Consider the following 21868-nt stretch of genomic DNA (forward strand, 5'->3'; position numbering starts at 1 on the left):
ACCATAATGGCCACTTAGGCTTTTATGTATAAAGATAAAAACCTCTACATTTATACACACCCATGAGAGCCTGTTTCTTAGGTGTGTGCTCATTAGATGTATATGCCTCTATGTGTGTCTGTGTTTCAGCCTCTAGGTGAGTGTGTGTGTCTATCTGTGTGTCTAGCTATGAGTACGTGTGTTTCTGTCTGTGAGTGTGTTTCTTTGTGTGTTCATGGGTATAACTGTGGGTATTGGTGTAGGTGACTTGTGTATAATTGAGTATGTGTTTCTATGTGTGCCTTTATATAACTCTGTATCTGTGTGTCTTGCTGTGTGAATGTATTTCTAAGTGTGCTTATGTGTATGTGTGAGTACAATATGCATCTCTATCTGTGCATAAGTGTGTGTACAAGAGTGTGCGTGTCTCTGTGTGTGTATGTTTCTGTGTATGTATGTGAGTCTATCCATGTGTGTGCCTGTGTCTGCATATATGTGTGTCTATGTGGTGGGGCACTAGGGACACTAGGGCTGAGGCCCCCAGACCTGTCCCAGTGTTTGGGATGGAGGCCTGTGTTCCCTTCCCATAGTCTCCTTCTAAGCAGGTGCCCCTATAGGCTAGACTGGCCCTGTCAGGTGGGGCATTGTATGGGCACCTCTCTGACACTGGGCCCCACCCTCATATGACTTCCCAGGCCTGAACAAGACGTCTTCTTTCTCCTGTGAAGCCCATAATGCCAAGGGGGTCACCACATCCCGCACGGCCATCATCACAGGTAACAGAAAAGGGATCTGGGAAGTTGGGTGTCAGATGGTGTGGGACTGGGGTCAAAGGCCAGAGCTGGGATAGAAGGCAGAGTGAGGAGCTTTGGGCAAAGGCCCCCCAGGTCAGTCCTTCCTCTCATCTCCACAGTGCTTCCCCAGCGGCCCCATGACCTCCACTTGGTTTCCAGTCTGCCCACAAAGCTGGAGGCGGTTTGGACACCAGGCCTGAGCGGCATCTATCCCCTCACCCACTGCACCCTGCAGGTGAGACTCCGACTTTACTAACCTCAGGCTCCCCTCCAACCACACCCACAAGCCCTCAGCTTCTCCCTGGATAACCAGCCCTCCCCAGCTTTTGTGTGTTGAGAGGCAGTAGAGCCTCGGGTTAAGGCAGCTGTCTTGGGTTCAAATCCTGGCTCCACCAGCTGATGGCTGCATGAGCTCAGGTAGGTGACTGTGTCTCAGTTCTCTCATCTATAAAATGGGCATAATGGTAGTACTACTGGAAAGGCTTGTTGTGGGAATTCAATAAGTAAATGCAAATGGAAATGTATAATAAACTATTAGCTGTTTTCAGTGGGTGTTTTTTTTGTATCAGTGATATTGACTATAGTCAGAATCGGAACCCTGAGACAGCCATCTTGGTCACCACTGGCTACCCCCAACCCTGCTTCTCATACCTCAGCCCTGACCACTCTGGGTTGTCACTGTCTGGGGGTGAGTCTGTCTCCCCACTGGACTGAGCTCTAGGAGGGCACAGCCAGGATGTCTCAGTCACCACTCAGTCCTCATTATTGCCTGGCTCAGGGCCAGTCAGAAGAAGACTACCTGACAGCTGAGAAGGGCCAGACCAGCCTTCTGCACCCAAGTCGCTCCTCCTCTAGTGTAAGAAAAACAAATACACAGATCCAGTTCTGGCCTGAAGATCTCTGTGATTCGGAAGTTGGTATGGCATTGCCCATGATAGGAGATGATAATAATGGCCAACTTTCATTGAGTGCCAACTATGTGTTGGGCCTATGTGTTACCCTTGTGTGTTTATGAAATGTGGTCTGTGTTTACAACCTTTTTTCAGATGAAGAAACTAAAGCTCAGAGCAGTTAAGAAACTTGCCCAAGGTGACAGCCAGGAAGTGGAGAGGTGGGATTCGAACCCTTGTCTCACCAAACCCAAAGGATGCTCCTTACTGCCTTAGAGACCCTTTCGAGCCAGCACTTGATTAAACAGCAGCTGTCTTTCTTACAATTATGTGCCTTGGACACAACCTGATTCACTTGCCATTTTAACCTTAAAAGTAGTGGTTGTCAATCTTCCCCTTTTCAAGGTAAGGAACTGAGGCCCAGGGAAAGGAAATGACCAGTCCCCCCCAGTGCCTAAAGAGGATGAAATTGATTCAACCCCAGAGGCCAGGCCAATTTGGGAGAGCTCAGATGCCAGGTCAGGTGTCAGCTGTGCCCCCACCCCACACCCATCCAGTGTCCGCAGGAAAGCAGAAGTGTGTCCTCTTCCCTCTGGAGGTCTCACTTCCTGCTGTGCATAGGCTGGGGCTGGAGGGTTCGAATGGGAGGGTCACAGCCATCCCAGGGAAAAGAGAAGTGGGAGCGGGCATGGGAGGCGGAGTGTCTGCATCCTTGTCCCCTTTGTCCCAGCAGAGGTTCCTCTTCCTGGCTGTCACTGTGGGCCAAAGAGCAGGCAAGGGGACAGTCTCCCCTCATCCTGCTACCCACCCTTTGCCCACCTCCTCCCCAGGCCTCTGGGTGGTATTATCTCCACATGTGGGAGCCCTGTGACTTTGAGCAAGTGTCTGAACCTCTCTGGGCTTCTGTTTCCTCATCTGTAAAATAGGAATGAAAAAGGAAATTGACCCCATAGAGTGGTGGTAAGAAGTCACTGAGTTCACCCCAACATGCACTTGACAGGGTGCTTGACACATAGTTAACACTCAAGAAATGTTCGCTGTTGGTGTGATGTTCAAACCAGTTTATGTACTGCACAGGTGTAGTCCCCAGCTGTAGCCCTGCCATCCTGACCTGGCCGCTCCTGGGGGGCAGGTGGGTGTGCCAGCCTATGCCGATGTGCAAGGTGTATGGAATTGGACACTTGTTGCCAAGGCAATCTCACACACACACACACACACACACACACACACACACACACACAATACTAATAACGGCAAACACTCAATACATACGGGCACTCTTCTAAATGCTTAGGAACATCATTTCAGTCAACCCTTCGAAGTAGGGAGACATTATACCCCATTTTAAAGATGAGGAAACTGAGGTTCAATGAGGGAACGTCTTGCCAGAGGTAGCTTTTGCAAGTGATGACAGAATCACATTGTGCAGCTGGATGGTCTCCTCGCTTTGCAAATGCAGGTGCCCATGGAGCACTAGAATGAAGCTATCACACACACACACATCCTTTCAAAGTTGTGTAATCACAAGGACCACCACCGAGCGTTGTCTGACGGCTCATGTGATTGCATGGCCATCCTGTCCTCACACCCCTTTCCTGTCCCCAGGCTGTGCTGTCAGATGATGGGGTCGGCATCAGGCTGGGAGAGCCAGATCCCCCGGAGGAGCCCCTCACCATGCAAGTATCCGTCCCCCCTCACCAACTACAGCTGGACAGCCTCCGTCCTCACAGTCCTTATCACATCAGGGTGGCATGTGCCAGTAGCCAGGGCCCCTCACCCTGGACCCACTGGCTTCCCGTGGAGACGCCTGAGGGAGGTAAGAAGGGGCTGGTGGGGGAGACGTTGCCCTCTTCCCCCTGGACCTTGCTCATATCAGTGCCACCCTCAGCATCTCCTCTCACCCATTTACCCCATGTGACCTCCATCTCCTTCCTGTTCAGTCCCCACTCCTCAGCACAGCACTGGCATCTCTCCCAGACCTCTTCCCTATGCTTCCACTCCTGGGAGGCCTGCATGAGTTGCCCATGTGCATGCTCTTTGCACCCTGCCTTCACTTACTGGGGTCAGGGAGAAGTCAGGAAGAGGTAGGGGTGCCAGCTTCCCCTCTTCCCTGTCCTCCAGTGCCTCTGGGCCCCCCTAAGAACGTTACCGCCATACGGAATGGGAGCCAAGCCATCGTGCGTTGGCAGAAGCCAATGGCACCTCTGCAGGGCACTCTGTTAGGGTACCGGCTGGCCTATCGAGGCCAGGACACTCCTGAGGTGGGTGCTGCTGGCTGGGGTTGGGTAGAGGAGCTGAGAAGGAGGGAAATGGGGAGGAGAAGATGACAGGGCAGATATGGACAGTTAGTTGTACAGGTTGGGTAGTGCAGAGGAGAGCACATTGTGGGAAGGTTAAAGGGGTCCAGGGGAAGGGGAGGGAATGGCTATTTATGAATCATTATAAATAGTGTTTCAGTGGACATGTTTTCTTGGTCATTTATCCCAGGAGCCTCCATGACGATGTTACAGCAGATAGTTGTATAGCATCTTGAGGAAGGGATGCCTTTTCTAATTTGCACAAAGTTATTATCTGTGCAAACAGCATCCCTGAGGTGGAGAAGTAGGGTGGGAAAAAGGGTGAGATTTAGAAGGAGATGGAGAGATGAGAGTGAAAGATGAGAATTCAGTTTTCAGCATAAGTACTGTGTGCCATGCACTGTTGTAGGACTTGCGGACATGGCAGTGAATGAGACAAAGTCCTGTCCTAGTCCTGTCCTAGTGGAACTGATATTTTAGTGGGCACGGGGATGGTGATAAAAGGAGTGGGGATGAAAAGGTAGGAAGAAGAAGGTAAGAAGGTATTGGAGATGAGAAGGTTTCCAGAAGGTTGGGGAGTTGAGGCCTAAGCGTTAAGAACCTGGGCTCTACCCTGATGCTGTCTGGATGTCCTAGGTGCTAATGGACATAGGACTAAAGCAAGAGGTGACCCTGGAGCTGCGGGAGGACAGGACTGTGCCCAACCTGACGGTGTGTGTGGCAGCCTACACCGCCTCTGGGGATGGACCCTGGAGCCTCCCTGTTCCCCTAGAGCCTTGGCGCCCAGGTAACTCCAAAGTCATGCCAGCCCCCTTCAAAGTACCCAGAAGAACCTTATCTCCCCAAGATGCTCCTGACTTGCTCTCTGCAACTTTCAGTGTTGCCCAAATCTAGGCTCTGTTCCTATCAGAATCTTACTGAGCCTCACACCTCACCTGCGTCCCACCAGTCTTGCCCTCCTTGAGCATGTCCTCCCTCTGTCCTTTCTCCTCACAGGGCAAAGACAGCCAGTGCACCAGCTGGGTAAGGGCTTTCGCATCCCCTCACCTCCCTCCCTTCCCAGTGAGGACCCTATCACCACACTCATATGCTTTACACATCCCTTTCATGTTTCTCAGACTCATCACTCTAATCCTCTATGTCTTGTTTTTATGTGGTCCTTGATGGAGGTGCCTGGAATAGCCCAGCATATTGTAGGTACTCAGTGAATGGTGGACGGGTGGATGGATGGATGGATAGATAGGTGGATGAATGGGGTGGGTGGAAGGAAGGAAAGAAGGATGGATGGGTGGGTGGATGGATGGATGGATGGAACAGTGCATGAGTTATCCCCTTCACATTCATCCTTCTCCAAATGTTTCTTAACAATACTCAAACTTTCCTCCTACTCCCTTTGTATCCTCCTAGCACCATTCCATTCCACCTCTTATAACTCATCCCACTATCCTTAAATATTTTTCACGTCTTCCTGCACTTCTTTGCATACCCTTTCCACACTAACCCACCCTCTTTACATGTTCATCCCATTATAATTCTTCATACCTTACACATGCCTCCAAAACCTAATACTTCCCATACCTCTCATTCACAAACTCTGTGCACACTTTTTACACACACACCATACATTCCACATTGCAAACACTGAAAAACTTTCAGTCCACACTATCCCACACTCTACAACTCTCCTTGTAGACTCATCCAATACTCCTTCCATGTTACTCCCTCGCCGCTAGGTAATCCTAACCCATCCCCATTCTCTGCACACACCCACACAAACTCCTGGCACACTTAACACATTCCCATTCTCTATTTCTTATTCACCCACTCCCACCCTATTTGAACACCCTTTTTATTCATCCCTGGCTCATCTGTCCTTTCCACACATTTTACATGCTCATTGCACACTCTTCTCACACCAAAGTTAATTCTTACAAATCACTGCTCACTCCTTGAATCTAAAACTCCTTGAATACTCCTCACTCACACACCCCCAATTCCTTCAACATCCATCCGCACCCTGTACACATTCCTTTGCACACTACACCCCTTTGCTCATTTACTTCACTCTCATCCTCGCTTAGTGAAAACCCTTCCACAGTCATCACACAATCCTCAAAAATATTCTTTGGTCATTTATCCCAGGAGCCTCATTGTTCTTGCATACTTATTGCACGTGCCTCATATACCCATCCTACACTGCATGCATTCTCTCCCCTACTCGCCTGTTTTTCCACACCCAAGTTCCCCTTCTTGCACAATTATCACATATATCACACACCCCTCTCCTAGCAATTTACTCACACCCATCTCATGTTCATCAGCCCTCCTTGCATTATTTTTGTTGTGTTGTTATTCCTCACCTGAGGATATTTTTCCCATTGATTTTTAGAGAGAGAAGAAGGGAGGGAGGGGGAAGAGAGAGAGAAACATTGATGTGAGAGAGACACATTGACTGGTTACTTTCCGCACGCACCCTGACCTGGGCCAGGTATCAAGCCTGTAACCTAGGTATGTGCTCTTGACCAAGAATTGAACTTGTGACCCTTCAGTCCACAGGCTAATACTTTAACCACTTAGCAACACTGACCAGGGCCCTCCTTGTATTATTATAACCCATCCCACACTCCTTTCACACTCATCACACACTCCTCAACTGTCCTCAACTGTCCATCCCACTCTTAAGTCACCTCAGCCACCCTACAAGTCTCATGCTCCTACTTTAACACTCACTCATATCACATTCATTGCATGCCTTGCCCAGCCCAGCCCAGTCTCCTCATATATGTGAATGCACCTATGATAGGCCTAATCAAATATATCCACATCTGCTCCCTCCAACATCACCCCCTTGGGTCTCAGGGAGATGGACACAGGGCCTTAGCCATGACCTGTCCCCCATGCCCTGACAGTGAGTGAACCTCCAGCCCCCTCCTTCTCATGGCCCTGGTGGTATGTACTACTGGGAGCAGTTGTGGCCGCTGCCTGTGTCTTCATCTTGGCCCTGTTCCTCATCCATCGGCGGAAGAAGGAGACCCGCTATGGGTGAGTTGGAACTCTGTGAATAGGGAGGCTCACATAGACTAGAATTGAGAACTTGGAAGCAGGGAGACCATGGAAAGGCTAGTGCAGGAGGAGAGATTACCAAGAACTGAAATTAGGGCGAGGGTCTGGGGAATGAATGGAAGGAAGAAGGTAGCAGCAGTCCAAGATATGCTCAGCAAATGCTGGAGGAAAGGAAAGGCAGGACTTGGGATTGGGACAGTGCTTGCTTTCACTGCTAGTGGAAGGAGGGGATTCCACATGACTCTACCCTCACCTCCTCCCCATTCCCCCCAGAGAGGTGTTTGAACCAACAGTGGAGAGGGGCGAGCTGGTGGTCAGGTATCGTGTTCGCAAGTCCTACAGTCGCCGGACTACTGAAGCCACCTGTAAGTGAACTCCATGCCTCCATGCACTGGTTTGGGGATAATAAGTGTAGAGATTCAGTCTTCTGTATATACGTGAACCAAACGTTTCTGAAGGCCTTGGAATACTAGGATGTTAGGACCACAGACTCTAAGAACAACAGATTTGTAGAATCACACAGAAGAACCTTAGAACAATAGAATCTTAGACACAATAAATCTTGGAAGACAAAACCTCAGAGCCATAAGATATTAGAACAATGTGTTGATCATTTTAATGACAATGATGTTATGATTATGATGCTGATAAATGACAGCCAACCCTAACATTTCCTATGTGACAGACACTGTTCTAAATGCTCTACACATGTCACTTAATTTAATCCTCAGAGCAATCCAGTGAGGTAGGCATGTTATTCCCCCTTCACAGAGGAAACAGTAGCATAGAGTGGTTAAGACACTTGCTCAAGGCCACACAGCTTGTCAGTTGGAGAGCTGGGATTCTAACCCAGGTAGTTTGGCTCTGAAGTCCATCTTCTTTACTGCCTCTTAGAATTATAGGATGTGAGAGAAGTAGAATAGATCTTGGCCTAAAAAATTATAGGCTCAGTACTATAGACTCTTAGGGTCTTGAAAATTATAGAATCTTAAAACTATAGGTTCTCTGTTAGAGGATTGTAGAGTTATGGAGGGTCCCAGCTCCGGAGGAGCTCAGAGGCCACCCAGTCAAATCTCTTCATCTTTCCATTGGGGAAACCTAAATCCAGGAAAAAAGGGGGCGGGGGGGCAGAGTTAGGTCTCTTCCTAGCACACAGTGAGAAGGCTTCCAGGCCCCAAGGAGATTCCAGAAGGGGCTGGAAAAGCCATTAATTTAAGAGGAGAAGGAAGAGGAAGTGAGCAGGTCACACTCATCTAATGGAATCACATGCAGCACCAATTCTCAAAGTATGATCCTGTCCCTGGGGGGCACTGAGATCTTTGCAGGAAGTCCATAAGGTCAAAACTATTTTCATAATAATATCAAGATATGTTTTGCCCTTTTGCACTCTCACTTTCTCACAGGGATTCCATGGAGTTTTCCAGGAACTTTCTAATGCGTGATGATGTCATCACTCTGTTGGTTGACAGAATGTGTGCTTATGTATTCTTGTTTTTTAAAAATCTATTTGCTTTCATTTTGAATACAGTAAATATCAATGGACAGGGTATCTCAAAAATGTATACACACTTTGACGTTTCTTTGTGTGTGTGGTTTTTTTAATCCTTACCCAAGGATATTTTTTTCCATTGATTTTTAGAGAGAGTGGAAGGGAGAGGTAGAGACAGAGAGAAACACTAATGTGAGAGAGACACATCGACCGGTTGCCTCTTGCATGCCCCCAACCAAGGCTGGGAGCCTGCAACCGAGGTACATGCTCTTGACCGAAATGGAATCTAGGACCCTTCAGTCTGCAGGCTGATGCTCTAGCCACTGAGCCAAACCAGCTAGGGCTATACACACTTTGAATAATTATTCATTCCAATGAGTTAAATCTAAAAAGAAAGAAACATCAATTGAGCTATCAGCAGTTAAAGTGTGTATACATTTTTGGGGGACACTCTCTACATACCCCACGTAAATGAGAGCTCTTTGCAGTACTCCATAATTTTAAGAATGTAAAGGGGTCCTGAGGCCAATAAGTTTGGGAACTCTTCCTATAGAGCAATGAAAATGAATCAATTATAACTACGACAACTGTGTCGTAGACATCGGGTTAAGTGAAAGAAGACAGACACAAAAGAGAATACAATATGTGATTCTATGTTTATAACATCCCCAAACAGAGAAGGCTAATCTATGGTAAGAGAGTCAGGAAAGTGGCCACCCCTGAGAGGGTAGGTCATGGTCTGTTCTTGACCTGGGTGCTAGTTAGACTGCTGGATTGGTTTGTGAAAATTCATTGAGCTGGTCACTTATGATTTCTACCAATTATATACCTCAATAAAACTAATAAATATTATGAACAACTGGTATGGCAGAACACTAACCAATCAATGTGCCCACTGATGTGAGATTATGTGACAGGCTCCAACCTTTTAGGTGCCCCTCTTGGGGAATATTCAAGGGGTCTAGAGGAGGAGCTAGGGTGGGAGTGGAGGGTGCTCAGGACAGTAGCTATTTCTGAATAAATGCAGAAGTATCTCTGAGCATGTAAATGTCAGCCCAGCTCTATGGCTCTGTCATCCCCACTCCCCATGCAGTGAACAGCCTGGGAATCAGCGAAGAGCTGAAGGAGAAGCTGCGGGATGTGATGGTGGACCGGCATAAGGTGGCCCTGGGGAAGACCCTGGGAGAAGGTGAGCCCCCCCTGGCACACATATATATCCCCCTGAACTAAGGAGTCCTTCACTTCCCCACGTCCACCCAACCACACAAAAATGCAATCCCTATGAGCCCCCCTGAGGTGAGTGTCTCCCTGTGGTCCCCTACAGGAGAGTTTGGAGCTGTGATGGAGGGCCAGCTCAACCAGGATGACTCCATCCTCAAGGTGGCTGTGAAGACAATGAAGAGTGAGTCTGTGCACACATGTGGGACCCCCATCCCGCCGATCCTTCCCAATGCCCCAAAGGAGGCAGAAGAGCAGAAGAGTTAATAGCAAACTGGCTTTACCACAGTACCTCAGTGTTTCCAGGCAGGAAATTAAGTCCGTGCTAGGTACTTCAACGGGAGAGATTTAATATGGTGAGATTACTACAAAGGTGTAGGAAGGACTGAAGGAACACCTGGGAGCAGGGACGCAACCTGGAGATCAGCAGCAGCAGTAGTCATTCCCACCTCTAGGCCTGAAGGGCAGAGGGAGGAATGAGCAGGATTACCAGAGCCCATGGCCAGGGACGCCTGTCAGGGTTTGGGAATCACAGAGTTAGCAGAAACCTCGTGGGAGCTTGAAACACAAAGGAGACACAGCCACCACCAAGGAAATACTGGAAGCCTTCCAAGACCGGGTGAAATACCCTGGCTTCTCCCCTCCTCCTTCCTGCCCACCTGCCAGTCTCCCATTAGTGCTTCCCATTGGCAAAGTCCAACAACAAACCAGTAGGAAAGGGAGCCTGGGAAATGTAGTTTTCAAGGGCCAGCCCCCTGTGATACATAGCAGAGCAAGAAAGATCTGAAATGAGGTACACGTACGTGGCTTCATCATTTACCAGCAGTGTTATCTCAGGCAAATGACTGTCTCTCTCTGAGCCTCCCATTCCTCATGTGGAAAAAAGGATCATAATGGCCCTACCTCCTAGGACAGTGGTCGGCAAACTGCGGCTCCCGAGCCACATGCGGCTCTTTGGCCCCTTGAGTGTGGCCACGAAGTTTCAATCGCACTGTACGTGCGCGCCTGCAAGTGGTATTTTGTGGAAGAGCCACACGCAAGGGGCCGCAGTTTGCCAACCACTGTCCTAGGATGTTGTGAGACAAAGCACTTAATGTTAGGTGTGGAACATAGTACACGCAGTTGATGTGGACTGTGTCTATACTATTTACACCATCAGAGAAGGTGCGAGCCAGTCCAGGGCCACACAGCACAGGAAGTCCACGGCAGGAAATCATTTCCATACAGGGAAAAAGCATAGAGGGTCAGGCTGGAGGTGAGGGAGGAACAATCCTTTCTGAATCACTGGGGCCAAAAGTTTGGGTTATGCAGTCATCACTTAGTCACTCACTCAGTCGTTTTTTAACATCTCCTATGTCCTTGACCTGGGTTTCAACCCAGCTGTGTGGCCTTGCGCAAGTCACTTTGCCTCTGTGAGCCACTTTCCTGAGCTGTAAAACAGGAAAAATCACAGACCCCCCCAGGGCTATTGGAAATGTGTTGGGACATAGCCTACTGTGGTGTGTGCACTTGGACCCGGTGCCTGACTTTGAATTCTGCCTATTCCTTCTGCAAGCTGTGTATGCCCTCAGGCAGGTTCCTTAACCATTCTGTGCCTTGGTTTCCCTCCTTTAAAATGGAGAAAATAATAGGAACACCTCAGAGAATTAAATGAGTTAATACATGTAAAATTCTGAGTGTAGCACCTGGCACTTAACAGTCATGTTTAATGAAGAAGATGATGATGATGATAATGAAAGAGAGGAGGAAGAGGGGAAATACTCCCTCCTCTGCTTCCCCTCTCATCCCCTCCTCCTTACCCTCCTTCCTCTCTCCCCCAAGTTGCCATCTGCACAAGGTCGGAGCTGGAGGATTTCCTGAGTGAAGCTGTCTGCATGAAAGAATTTGACCACCCAAATGTCATGAGGCTCATCGGTGAGGGACAGCAGGTTTAGGGGCCCTACAGGCTTTGTGGAGGCAACACTAAAGGGAAGATCCCTCTGGCACTGGGAAGATCAAAGCTCCAAGCTCCCATGTTTCCCCCTCCCTCAGAGTCAGCAAACTGCCCCCTCCTTCTCTCCCTCAGCTTGGAATGTGACCTGTGACCTTTCCCAGAAATAGCTGAGGTCCCCAGGAGGACTAGGGAAACATCCTTGGGAACAGTGTTGGAAATGTCTTCTCTGAAGCTTGGTCCTTGCCACCCCTAAAACAATTTGGAGGCCAGATTTGAGGGAGAGGAACAGACTGAGCTGGGAGAGGGGGTGGCTTCCCTTTCTGTCCAGCTGGAGTGACAGGGTTGCCTGGGGAACTCAGGCGTCTGTTTCCAGGGTTCCGAACTAGATGGCTTCCCTGCACCTGTGGTCATCTTACCTTTCATGAAACATGGAGATCTACACAGCTTCCTTCTCTATTCTCGACTCGGGGACCAGCCAGTGGTGAGGGCATGTAATCATCTACAAGTTTTAATAATCTACAAGTATTAATTGAGCACCTACCAGGTACCTGGTGCTACTCAGACACCGGGAAGACCATGGTGATCAAGAACTGGCTCTCATGGAACTGTCTGCCCATGGGGGGACAGCAATAAACAAGTTAACAAATAAATAGGCAAGATGATTTGAGTACTAGGAAGGAATTATAGAGTAAGAGGAATAAAAGGAAGCCAGGCAATTAGTTTGGATAGACAAGGATGTCTCACCAAAGAGAGGAGCCAGCCGGTGGGACGTGGAGAGATCTGGGAGGAAGCAATCTTGAAGGGAACATGGGCAAAGGCTTGAGGTGGGAACAAGCATGGCTTGTTTGAAGACTAGAAAGGAGGCCCTTGGAAGGAGTGTATGTCGAAGGCAAGAACAGTAGGAGATCAAGTCACAGAGGAAGGCAGAATGGGATAATATAGGGCCTTGTTAGAAAGGGTTAGATTTAATTCTTGTAGCCATGGGAAACCATTGCAGGGCAGAGCTAGGCACACACAGGAAGGAAAGGGGGAAGGAAGGAGGGATGGGTCTCAGGAACTCAACTGACCGCTCTCCTGCCCTGGTCCCCTAGTTCCTGCCCACTCAGATGCTGGTGAAGTTTATGGCAGACATTGCCAGTGGCATGGAGTATTTGAGTACCAAGAGATTCATACATCGGGACCTGGCCGCCAGGAACTGCATGTGAGTATTGAGTCTTCCAGGGACACTCTAAACCCTATAGGGAGCTCCTTTCCTCCTTCTCAAGATGAAAGAAGGGGCTAGGCACACACACACACACATACCCTTTGCATGGGTCAGAATTCAGGATTGGGATAGAGAGGTCAGCAAGGGGGTTGGGGAAGGCTTCCTAGAGGTGATGGGCCATGAACTGAAATCTTAAAGGAGTATTTGAATGTGGAGAGAGAAGAGGCAAGAGGGTGGGCTCAGTGGGCAGCATGAGTGAGCAAAGGGGCAGAGGTGACCGATGAGGGTGGTGACATTTAAGCCTCATTTCTCTCCCTCTCTATGCTGAGTGTCTTGTCTGGGGCTGCCCTTGGGGAGGGGCCAAATTGGATAAGGAGACTAGACCTCTCCCCCCCATTAATGGACGTGTGTGTGTGTGTGTGTGTGTGTGTGTGTGTGTGTGTGTAAATACAGGCTTAGAATATTAGCCTCATTATAATGTTGGACTCATAGAAATTGGAGCTGAAGAATCAGAGTATCTGTTATAAAATGTGTAAATGTTCACAACTCTCAGAAATATAGAAAATATTTTATTCCTCCCAACACTTTTTATTTTGAAAAAAATTTCAATCCTACAGAAAAGTTGACAGACTTGTATAATGAACACCCATATACCCTCCTTGTTGAGATTTTGCCATTTTCCTCTATTCTCTTTTTCTCTCCCCTCAACCATTTGAAAGTAAGTTGCCAAGATGATGACCCTTCACCCTAAATCTTCAGTAGGTATTTTCTAGGAATAAGGAATTATGCCTAAGTAAAAACAGTAATTCTGTTATCACATCTAAGAAGATTATCAATAATTTTGTACACAATCTAATATCCAATCCATATTCAAATTCTTCCAATTGTCTTCCGAAATATCTTTAGGGCTATTTTTCTCTCTAAAACAGGACCTATTCAAGGTTCCCACATTGCATTTGATTGTTAGGCCCCTGTAGTCTCTCTTATTTATTTATTTTTATTTTTATTTTTAATTTATTGTTTTTCAATATCAACTTTTTCATTTTTATTTTAAATATATTTTTATTGATTTCAGAGAGTAAGAGAGAGGGAGAGAGAAACATCAACAATGAGAGAGAATCATTGATCAGCTGCCTCCTGCACACCCTCTACTGGGAATTGAGCCCACACCCAGGCAAGTGCCCTTGACTAGAATTGAACCCAGGGCCTCTCTGGAGGGCCGAGGTGGGGAAGACACTTCTCAAAATACAAATACATCTAATATGGAAGGAACCAGGACAGTTTTAAGGGCATTCACATGCCCAAACCTTCCCCATCTTCTCCCCAGCTCAGGGCCTAGACCAGCCGTGGGCAAACTACAGCCCGCGGGCCGGATCCAGCCCGTTTGAAATGAATAAAACTAAAAAAAAAAAAAGACCGTACCCTTTTATGTAATGATGTTTACTTTGAATTTATATTAGTTCACACAAACACTCCATGCTTTTGTTCCGGCCCTCCGGTCCAGTTTAAGAACCCATTGTGGCCCTCGAGTCAAAAAGTTTGCCCACCCCTGGCCTAGACTCATAGAGACTGACCCTCCATCCCCAAAAGAAAATCTGGACGTGTCCCCCTTCTCCTTCCCCACAGGTGAAGGGCTTAAGCAGGGCCTCGTCTCAGCTGGCTTCAGCCTGAGCCATGCAGTCTTCCAAAGTATTACCCTGGTCATTGTCATGTAATAGCACAACTTCCTTAATGTCTTTCAGTTCAAAGGCCATTTCCTTAAATTTGCTAATTAATTGAAGGAACTCCATCATATTGTCCTCTGAATACTGATGTATTTCCAGAGCCTCTTCCACTAAAAGAGGGTCGAAGCCCTTCCCACAGAGCTGTCTGTATACAAAGATAGTCAAGAATCTGCTCAGATTTCTCTCCTTTCCTCCTCTTCATGGCTCTCAGGACATACTCTATGAGTAGCCCATGTTGACCACTGTCTCCACACACTACTGCTCACAGGGGACAGCGTCTGCAGGTCAGAATAAGACTGGGGACAGCTGGGAGTGTTGGGCACTTGTGACATTGAGAGATTAGGAGGTGTGACCATGGGACTTATATTTGGAGGTGACGATTCTTCTGTACACACAGGCAAGACAGAGAGGGAAGGCATCTGGGAAATCATATCAGAAAGGGTCAGGTTTGGCACCTCTGTGCCACTGTCTAAGTTCAAAGCTGAAAGCCCAAGATTTTGATGCCCATTGAGCTCACTGACACTGCTTTGGGTGGAAGGTTTTAGGGGATTCTGGAACGTGCCATTTCAGAGGCAGAATGTGTTAGGAAAGTGCTTGCTAGCTTGGCTGTCTTCTGATTGCTGTCATCAGAGTTAAGTTTGGGGAAGGACAGGGATTTGATATTGCTTATTGCAGGAATCGGGGGGAGGGACACTTTGGAAGACAGTGACATCTTTTCACAGTTGCCCAACTGTGGTACGGTCATAAAGCCATTGGGTTTTTGAAGAAGCTTGAAATCTAGTGTTGCCTGCTCCAAGGATGCCTGTAATACAGACCCAGAGCCTCCTCTAGGCAAGTTACTGTCCAATAACAGCCAGTGGTTCCTACCAGAATGTTTCTCAGCTCTTCCTTCTCATCAATAATTTTTAACTCGAGATTATCAAATGGGTCTTCTTCACACTCAAAGTCAAGAGGATTGAAATCTGCCTTCGTGTGGGGTGAGCTGAGAACTTTCTGTTTCGTGGCACTGCTGTTGACCTGAGTAGGGGTGAGGATGCTGTTGTGATGAAGGTGGGAAGGATGGGGTTAATAGGAAGTGGCACCGTGGCTGTGCTGTGAGTCTTGGGGAGGCTCATTTTGATATCGCCTTCGGAGCCACTCTTAGAATTCACTTTAGCTTCTGCTTCCTCAACCTTACCCTCTGCTTCCCACTGGGCTTCTTGGATTTTCTTAATATCTTCAGCCCACTCAATGGTTTCATTTTCCAAGGAGAAGTCATACTGTACTTCTCTGACAACCTGCAAACAATCAGGCAAGGAGAAGCCAATAGGTAGACCAACTTTAGCTGGTGTTTTGAATTTGTCTCCGATCTTAAATGGGACATCATCAAAGCAACTGAAAGTCCCATGAAAATCTGCACTCAACTTAGAAACCATTTAGAACCTGAACGCCACTGCCACGCAGCTGTCCCAGAAGCCGAACGGTGCTGGCACCACTGCCAACTGCCTAGGTTTGGTCCCCACTGAGCTCCTGATGGCCCCTCAGGAGAGCAAACACCACCACCTTCAACTCTGCTGACCCAGGGCTAGGTCATCACCACAGCCACAGCCAGTACTACAGTCACCATCTTGAAGTCCTCCTCCCCTCACTGCTCTGCTGTCCCTTATCCTTATAGATCACACAAATGAGACCATGCAGTTTGTACTCCTTGGTGTCTGGCTTCTTTCGCTCAGCATGATGTTTTTGAGATTGGTCCATATTGTGTGTGTGTGTGTGTGTGTGTGTGTGTGTGTGTTTCAGTGGTTTGTTCTTTTTTTTTGTTTGTTTTCTATATAATATTCCTTGTATGGGTGTCCCATAATATTCTGTTTCTTTAATCTGTGCGCTGATTCCATGGAGTGTTTGTGAAAATTCAGATTTGTGCATATATATTATACATCAAGAAAACAGTTTTGTTTTGTTTTTAAAACAGATAATCAAACTCTAGGAGCTTAGGAAGGACTTTTAGAATCTGGCAAAAAGCCAGAGCTGGGAAGGCCCTCAGTAGCTTTTTGTCCCGCCCTCATTTTATGGAGGAAACAAGAAGTAACACAATTCCTTCCAAATCTGGGGCAAGGAGGAGAGACAGGCCCTAATCCCAAGCAGGACAGCCAGGGTGGAGATAGAGATGTGTCTGAGAGTGAGAGTAGGCTTCCTGGTGGAGAACCCATGTCATGACACTGTTCCTCTCCCCAATCCTGGCAGGCTGAATGAGAACATGTCCGTGTGTGTGGCGGACTTTGGGCTCTCCAAAAAGATCTACAATGGGGACTACTACCGCCAGGGACGTATTGCCAAGATGCCAGTCAAGTGGATCGCCATTGAGAGCCTGGCTGACCGCGTCTACACCAGCAAGAGTGATGTGGTATGTGCACCTCTGATAGGAGTGGGTAACAACAGGAGGGTGTGGCCTGATCATCTCACACTGCACCTGGGCTCACAGGGACCTGTCCACATGGGCTACTCATGTCTGGGTTATGGTGGGTGACTATGAACAGTGTTGTGAACATGCTAGGGATGTGGACAGGTCCATGTGTACATGGTGGCAGGTTCTACATGGGACATATAGACAGTTAAGGTTATAAGAGGTGGTGGTAAGTATGTATACATGTGTATAGGCAGGCTGTGGCGGGTGACGCATGAGACCATGTGTCCATTAAGTGTGTAAATGTGTGCATGGGTGAGCATGTCTGTGTGCACAAAAGTTACCTCTATGAGGGTGTACCTGTGCCAAAGTGGTTCTGTGAATAGCTGTGATGCACCCACAAAGATGGCTATGTGCACATGTGTACATAAATGTGTGTTCAGGGGTGTCTTTGTGCAGGAGAAACACTCTAATTCTCTCCCCTCTGCCCTCCACAGTGGTCCTTCGGGGTGACAATGTGGGAAATTGCCACTCGGGGCCAAACCCCATATCCAGGAGTGGAGAACAGTGAGATTTACGACTACCTGCGTCAGGGAAACCGCCTGAAGCAGCCTGTGGACTGTCTGGATGGATTGTGAGGACCCTTAGGACCCCCTCCCCCCATCTCCACTTAATCCCAGATTTCACTCCAAAACATATCCAGGACCCTATAAAATGTGTACAGAATCCCTCAGACTGTTGAGGAGGCCACCTGCCCTCCTCACCACTGCTCCACAGGGGTGTGAATTAGCAAAAGGTGCCCTTTCCTTCTTTGCCTTATGCATGGAGTGCAGGCTGGATCAGCCTCCTCAGCCAATTATCCATGAGCAGTGAATAACTACACAATCTTACCTGGGGGCTCTGCCTGTGAGACTCCCCCACTCTCAAAGAATTCTAATCCATCCCAGACTCCTGAGCACCCATGCTTTCACCAGATGCTCTTCAACCCCCAGGACCCACTGCAAAATCCTTCAGGTTGTTATATTGAGCTTCCCCAAGCCCTCAAGTCTCCTCTGAGATGTTCTCGGGCTTCTTTAGGATGGTGCTTATCAAACTTCGTTGCCTGTTGACACCCCAGAGAGCAGAACATTTATCCAGCATGATGTTGCTGGGCCAGGAGAGGATAGCCTGGGGCTGCAGACTCCCCAGGTCCTCCTTGGGTGTCCAGAAGCTGAGGAGAGCAAGAATAATAGCTAGTGTTTCTATAGAACTTACTCAAAGGCACTGTTTTAGGCACTTCGCATATATTAACTCATTTGGTCCTTAAAATGGCCACATGAAGTATTATTATTCCTATTCGCAGGAGAAGAAACTGGGGCCCAGAGATGGTAAATCACTTGCCAAAGGCTGCATAGCTAGTGTATTAGTTACCCATACCCCCAAATCCAGTAGTTCAAAATAAGAAGCATTTATTACCTTCAGTTTCTGAAGGTCAAAGTCTGAGAACAGCTTGGCAGGGTGATTCTGAATTAAGATTTCTAATGAGGTTACAGCCAAGATTCAGGGTGATTCTGAGTCAGGGTTTCTAATGAGGTTGCTGTCAAGATGGGCTTGCAGCCATCTGATGATTGGGACCTGAAGATTGTTTTCAAGGCAGCTCAATCACATGGCTATGGCAGGAGGCCTTAGTTCTTCTCCATGAAGCCCCTGCCATAGTGCTGCTTGAGCTTCCTCACAACATGGTGGCTGGCCTAACCCAGATGAGCATCCTATGGGAAAGAGCAGGGAGGAAACCACAGTGCCTTTTACAGGCTCGTCTCAGAAGTCACACACAACATCACGGCTGTACATCAGAATCAAGTCAAGAAGCCCAGTCCACATTGAAGGGGAGGGAAATTAGGTTCTATCTTTTGGAAAAAAAGAATGTCAAAGAATTTGAGCACATATTTTAAATCAACACAGCTTGCAAGTCTTTGATGCCAGTCTGTTCTGGGGAGCCACATTGGAAAGCTCTGCTGTAGCAAACTATCACTAGAATACCATCCCATCCATAGAGAGGTTTTCCAATACCCTTTCCAGCTCCCAAGTGTCCCAGAAATCCTTCAGAAACTCTTGAGAAGTCTTCAGTCCCCATAGATGCCCCCAACTGTAATAGTTCCCTCCAGCCCCATGAAATGTCCTTGGTCCCCTGAGTGTCCTCAATTTCCCCCTAACTCTCAGAATGTTCCCCTTCTAAGTCCCTGCTCAGTTTCTCACCCCTCACTCTGCTGTCCTAGGTATGCCCTGATGTCCCAGTGCTGGGAGCTAAACCCCCAGGACCGGCCAAGTTTTTCACAGCTACGGGAAGATCTGGAGAACACACTAAAGACCCTGCCACCTGCCCAGGAGCCTGATGAAATCCTCTATGTCAACATGGATGAGGGTGGGAGCCATGCTGAACCACTTGGAGCTGCTGGAGGAGCTGACCCCCCAAACCAGCCTGACCCTAAGGATTCCTGCAGCTGCCTCACCGCGGCTGAGGTCCATCCTGCTGGGCGCTATGTCCTCTGCCCTTCTACAGCCCCTGGCCCCACCCTACCTGCCGACAGGGGTTCCCCAGCACCACCAGGGCAGGAGGATGGAGCCTGAGACAACCCTCTGCCTGGGACTTCCTCTCAGGACCCAAGCTAGGCACTGCCACCTACGTTCCCATTCCAGACCTTACTCACAACTGCAGCTCTCTCTTCCTACCAATTCCACTTCCATCTCCCACAAATCCTCTCGCTTTCCACATCTTAGTGTCCCCGTGTGTAAAAGGAAGGGGTTGGACTGCAATCCCTAAGCGTCCTCCTAAGTCTAACATTCCAAGATTTTGGATTCTAAGGTTTAAAGAGCCTAGGTTCGGGGTTTCAAAGACGTTATGAGTCTTAGGTTCTAAGGACCTGAAATTCCAAATTATCTAATTTTAAAGTGCTAAGGTTCTAGGCATGAAAGCTCTAAGGTCTATATTTGCAAGTTCTGAGATTCTACGGCCCTAGATTTTCCTGTTTTTAAGATTCTTGATAAAATCTGTAAGTTTTGGGGTTCTAAAGTTTTATGATTCTAGGTATAGGAACTAAGACTCAATGATGCTAGATTTCATTTTCCTTAGGATATAAGACTCTAGGTTCTAGAATTCTATAATTCTAGACATAGAGGTTTTAAGGCCTAATGTTCTAAAATTTGATGTTCTAAGCCTCTTAGAGTATAAATCCCCTGGCTGACTCAACTCTAGCAGTGGTTCTCAACCTTCCTAATGCCACGACCCTTTAATACAGTTCCTCATGTTGTGGTGACCCCCAACCATAAAATTATTTTCATTGCTACTTCATAACTGTAATTTCGCTACTGTTATGAATCGTAATGTAAATATCTGATATGCAGGATGTATTTTCATTGTTCACGACCCACAGGTTGAGAACCGCTGAGTCTAGAGCATAAGGGCTTCAAGATTTTATCCTTTCAAGTTCTAAGATTCTAATGATGATGTAGCCCTAGCTGGTTTGGCTCAGTGGATAGAGCGTCAGCCTGCGGACTGAAGGGTCCCAGGTTCGATTCTGGTCAAGGGCACATGCTGGGGTTGTGGGCTCGATCCCCAGTGTGGGGCATGCAGGAGGCAGCCTATTGATGATTCACTTATCATTGATGTTTCTATCTCTCCCTCTCCCTTCCTCTCTGAAATTAATTTTTTTAAAAAATTTTTTAAAAAATAAGATTCTAATGATGGTCAATTAGAGTTTCTAAGGCTTTATGATTCTTGAAGCTCTTGTTATGAGATTCTGGATCCTAAAGGTCTAAGATTCTAGATTCTGTAATTCAAAAGTTCTAAGAATCTACAGATGGAGGTTCTAAAGTCTAATGTTCTCAGGTGTGATGTTCTAAGACTTAGTCTAAGAACCTAGATTCTCTGTGTCTAAGATTCAGGATCATATGTTTCAAGGTCCTAGATTATTAAAATCTAAGATTTTAATGTTAAGTTCTATATTCCAAGGCACTCTAGATTCTATTGGTCCAAGATTCTGGATCCTCAGCATCAAAGGTATAAGACTCTACAGTTAGTTGTGATTAACTAGATACCAAAGTTCTAATAATTTCTAATGTTGGACACCTTTAGGCTCTATGTTGCATTCTGCCTTTCTAGGATTTTAGTTAAGGGTCCAAGAATCCATGATTCTAAATCTTAAGATTCTAGGCACTGCAGTTCTAAAATTCAAATGTAAGGTTTTAAAGGTCTACAGGTCTTGAACTCCAAGGTTCCAAGGTTCTAACTTTATAGTATTCTTCTATGTGACCCTCCCGAGCCACCTCTGCTTCCTCCTCCCCTCATGTGGGGTTTGCCCCCCCCCCCCTCAAGCCTGTGCAATGCATGAGGGATGCCTCCTTTCCCCAGGGGACAATCTTCCTCCTTTTGGGCCATGCTGCCCGCACCCTGAGCCAGTCCCTCATATCCCCCTGTACAGAGTGTGGACTCTGACACCTCCAAAGGGGCTTATATCACATAAAACTTTGTAACCACATTTCTATCTCTTGTCTCTCTCCACAATCATGTGGTCTCCCTGGAACTCAGTTTCCCCATCATAAAAAGAAGGGTTTGATGGGATCCAGGAGTTCTCCCCTTTTAAAGAAGATAGAAATGAACGTGCACATAGACAAAAAGTCACACAAAGAAAAGCAGACTCTCCAAAACCCCTACTGAGGAATAGGCACATAAATGCAGGGTCACATAGAGACACCCATTAATGGGCATACACCTGGTCACAAATACAGAGATACTGAAATTCAGACACACAGAGCAACAGAGACAAAATTATAGACACAAACAAACATGATGCACAGGCAGACACTCCCCAACATTAGGAAGAAACTAAAGTAACACAAAGAGTACAGCTACACAGAG

General features: G+C 47.4%; 1 protein-coding gene and 1 pseudogene across 4 annotated transcripts in view; one reads left to right on the plus strand and one right to left on the minus strand.

The window, feature by feature from the left end:
* Nucleotides 1–21488, plus strand: part of AXL (AXL receptor tyrosine kinase) — a gene marked incomplete at its 5' end in the record, with an annotated part of 28408 nt that extends 6920 nt beyond the window's left edge. Inside the window, 16 exons of one of the 3 annotated variants that reach the window (XM_081108452.1) lie at nt 675–755; nt 893–1008; nt 3269–3479; nt 3785–3924; nt 4597–4747; nt 4957–4983; nt 6870–7002; nt 7297–7388; nt 9606–9701; nt 9837–9914; nt 11552–11644; nt 12023–12144; nt 12755–12864; nt 16815–16974; nt 17472–17608; nt 19230–21488. In XM_081108452.1, coding sequence (XP_080964578.1) covers nt 675–755; nt 893–1008; nt 3269–3479; nt 3785–3924; nt 4597–4747; nt 4957–4983; nt 6870–7002; nt 7297–7388; nt 9606–9701; nt 9837–9914; nt 11552–11644; nt 12023–12144; nt 12755–12864; nt 16815–16974; nt 17472–17608; nt 19230–19581 — 2099 coding nt within the window. In that variant the 3' untranslated portion in view covers nt 19582–21488. The remainder of the gene's footprint in view (nt 1–674; nt 756–892; nt 1009–3268; nt 3480–3784; nt 3925–4596; nt 4748–4956; nt 4984–6869; nt 7003–7296; nt 7389–9605; nt 9702–9836; nt 9915–11551; nt 11645–12022; nt 12145–12754; nt 12865–16814; nt 16975–17471; nt 17609–19229) is intronic. The other 2 variants (XM_081108453.1, XM_081108454.1) reach the window with 2 other exon arrangements.
* Nucleotides 14520–16006, minus strand: LOC308531331 (ubiquitin-associated protein 1-like; annotated as a pseudogene). The gene has a single exon. The product of its transcript is annotated as a ubiquitin-associated protein 1-like (transcript).
* Nucleotides 21489–21868: the final 380 nt, after the last annotated feature.

The sequence above is a fragment of the Myotis nattereri genome, assembly GCF_964212035.1.
Source record: "Myotis nattereri genome assembly, chromosome: 15".
Lineage (NCBI taxonomy): Eukaryota > Metazoa > Chordata > Mammalia > Chiroptera > Vespertilionidae > Myotis > Myotis nattereri.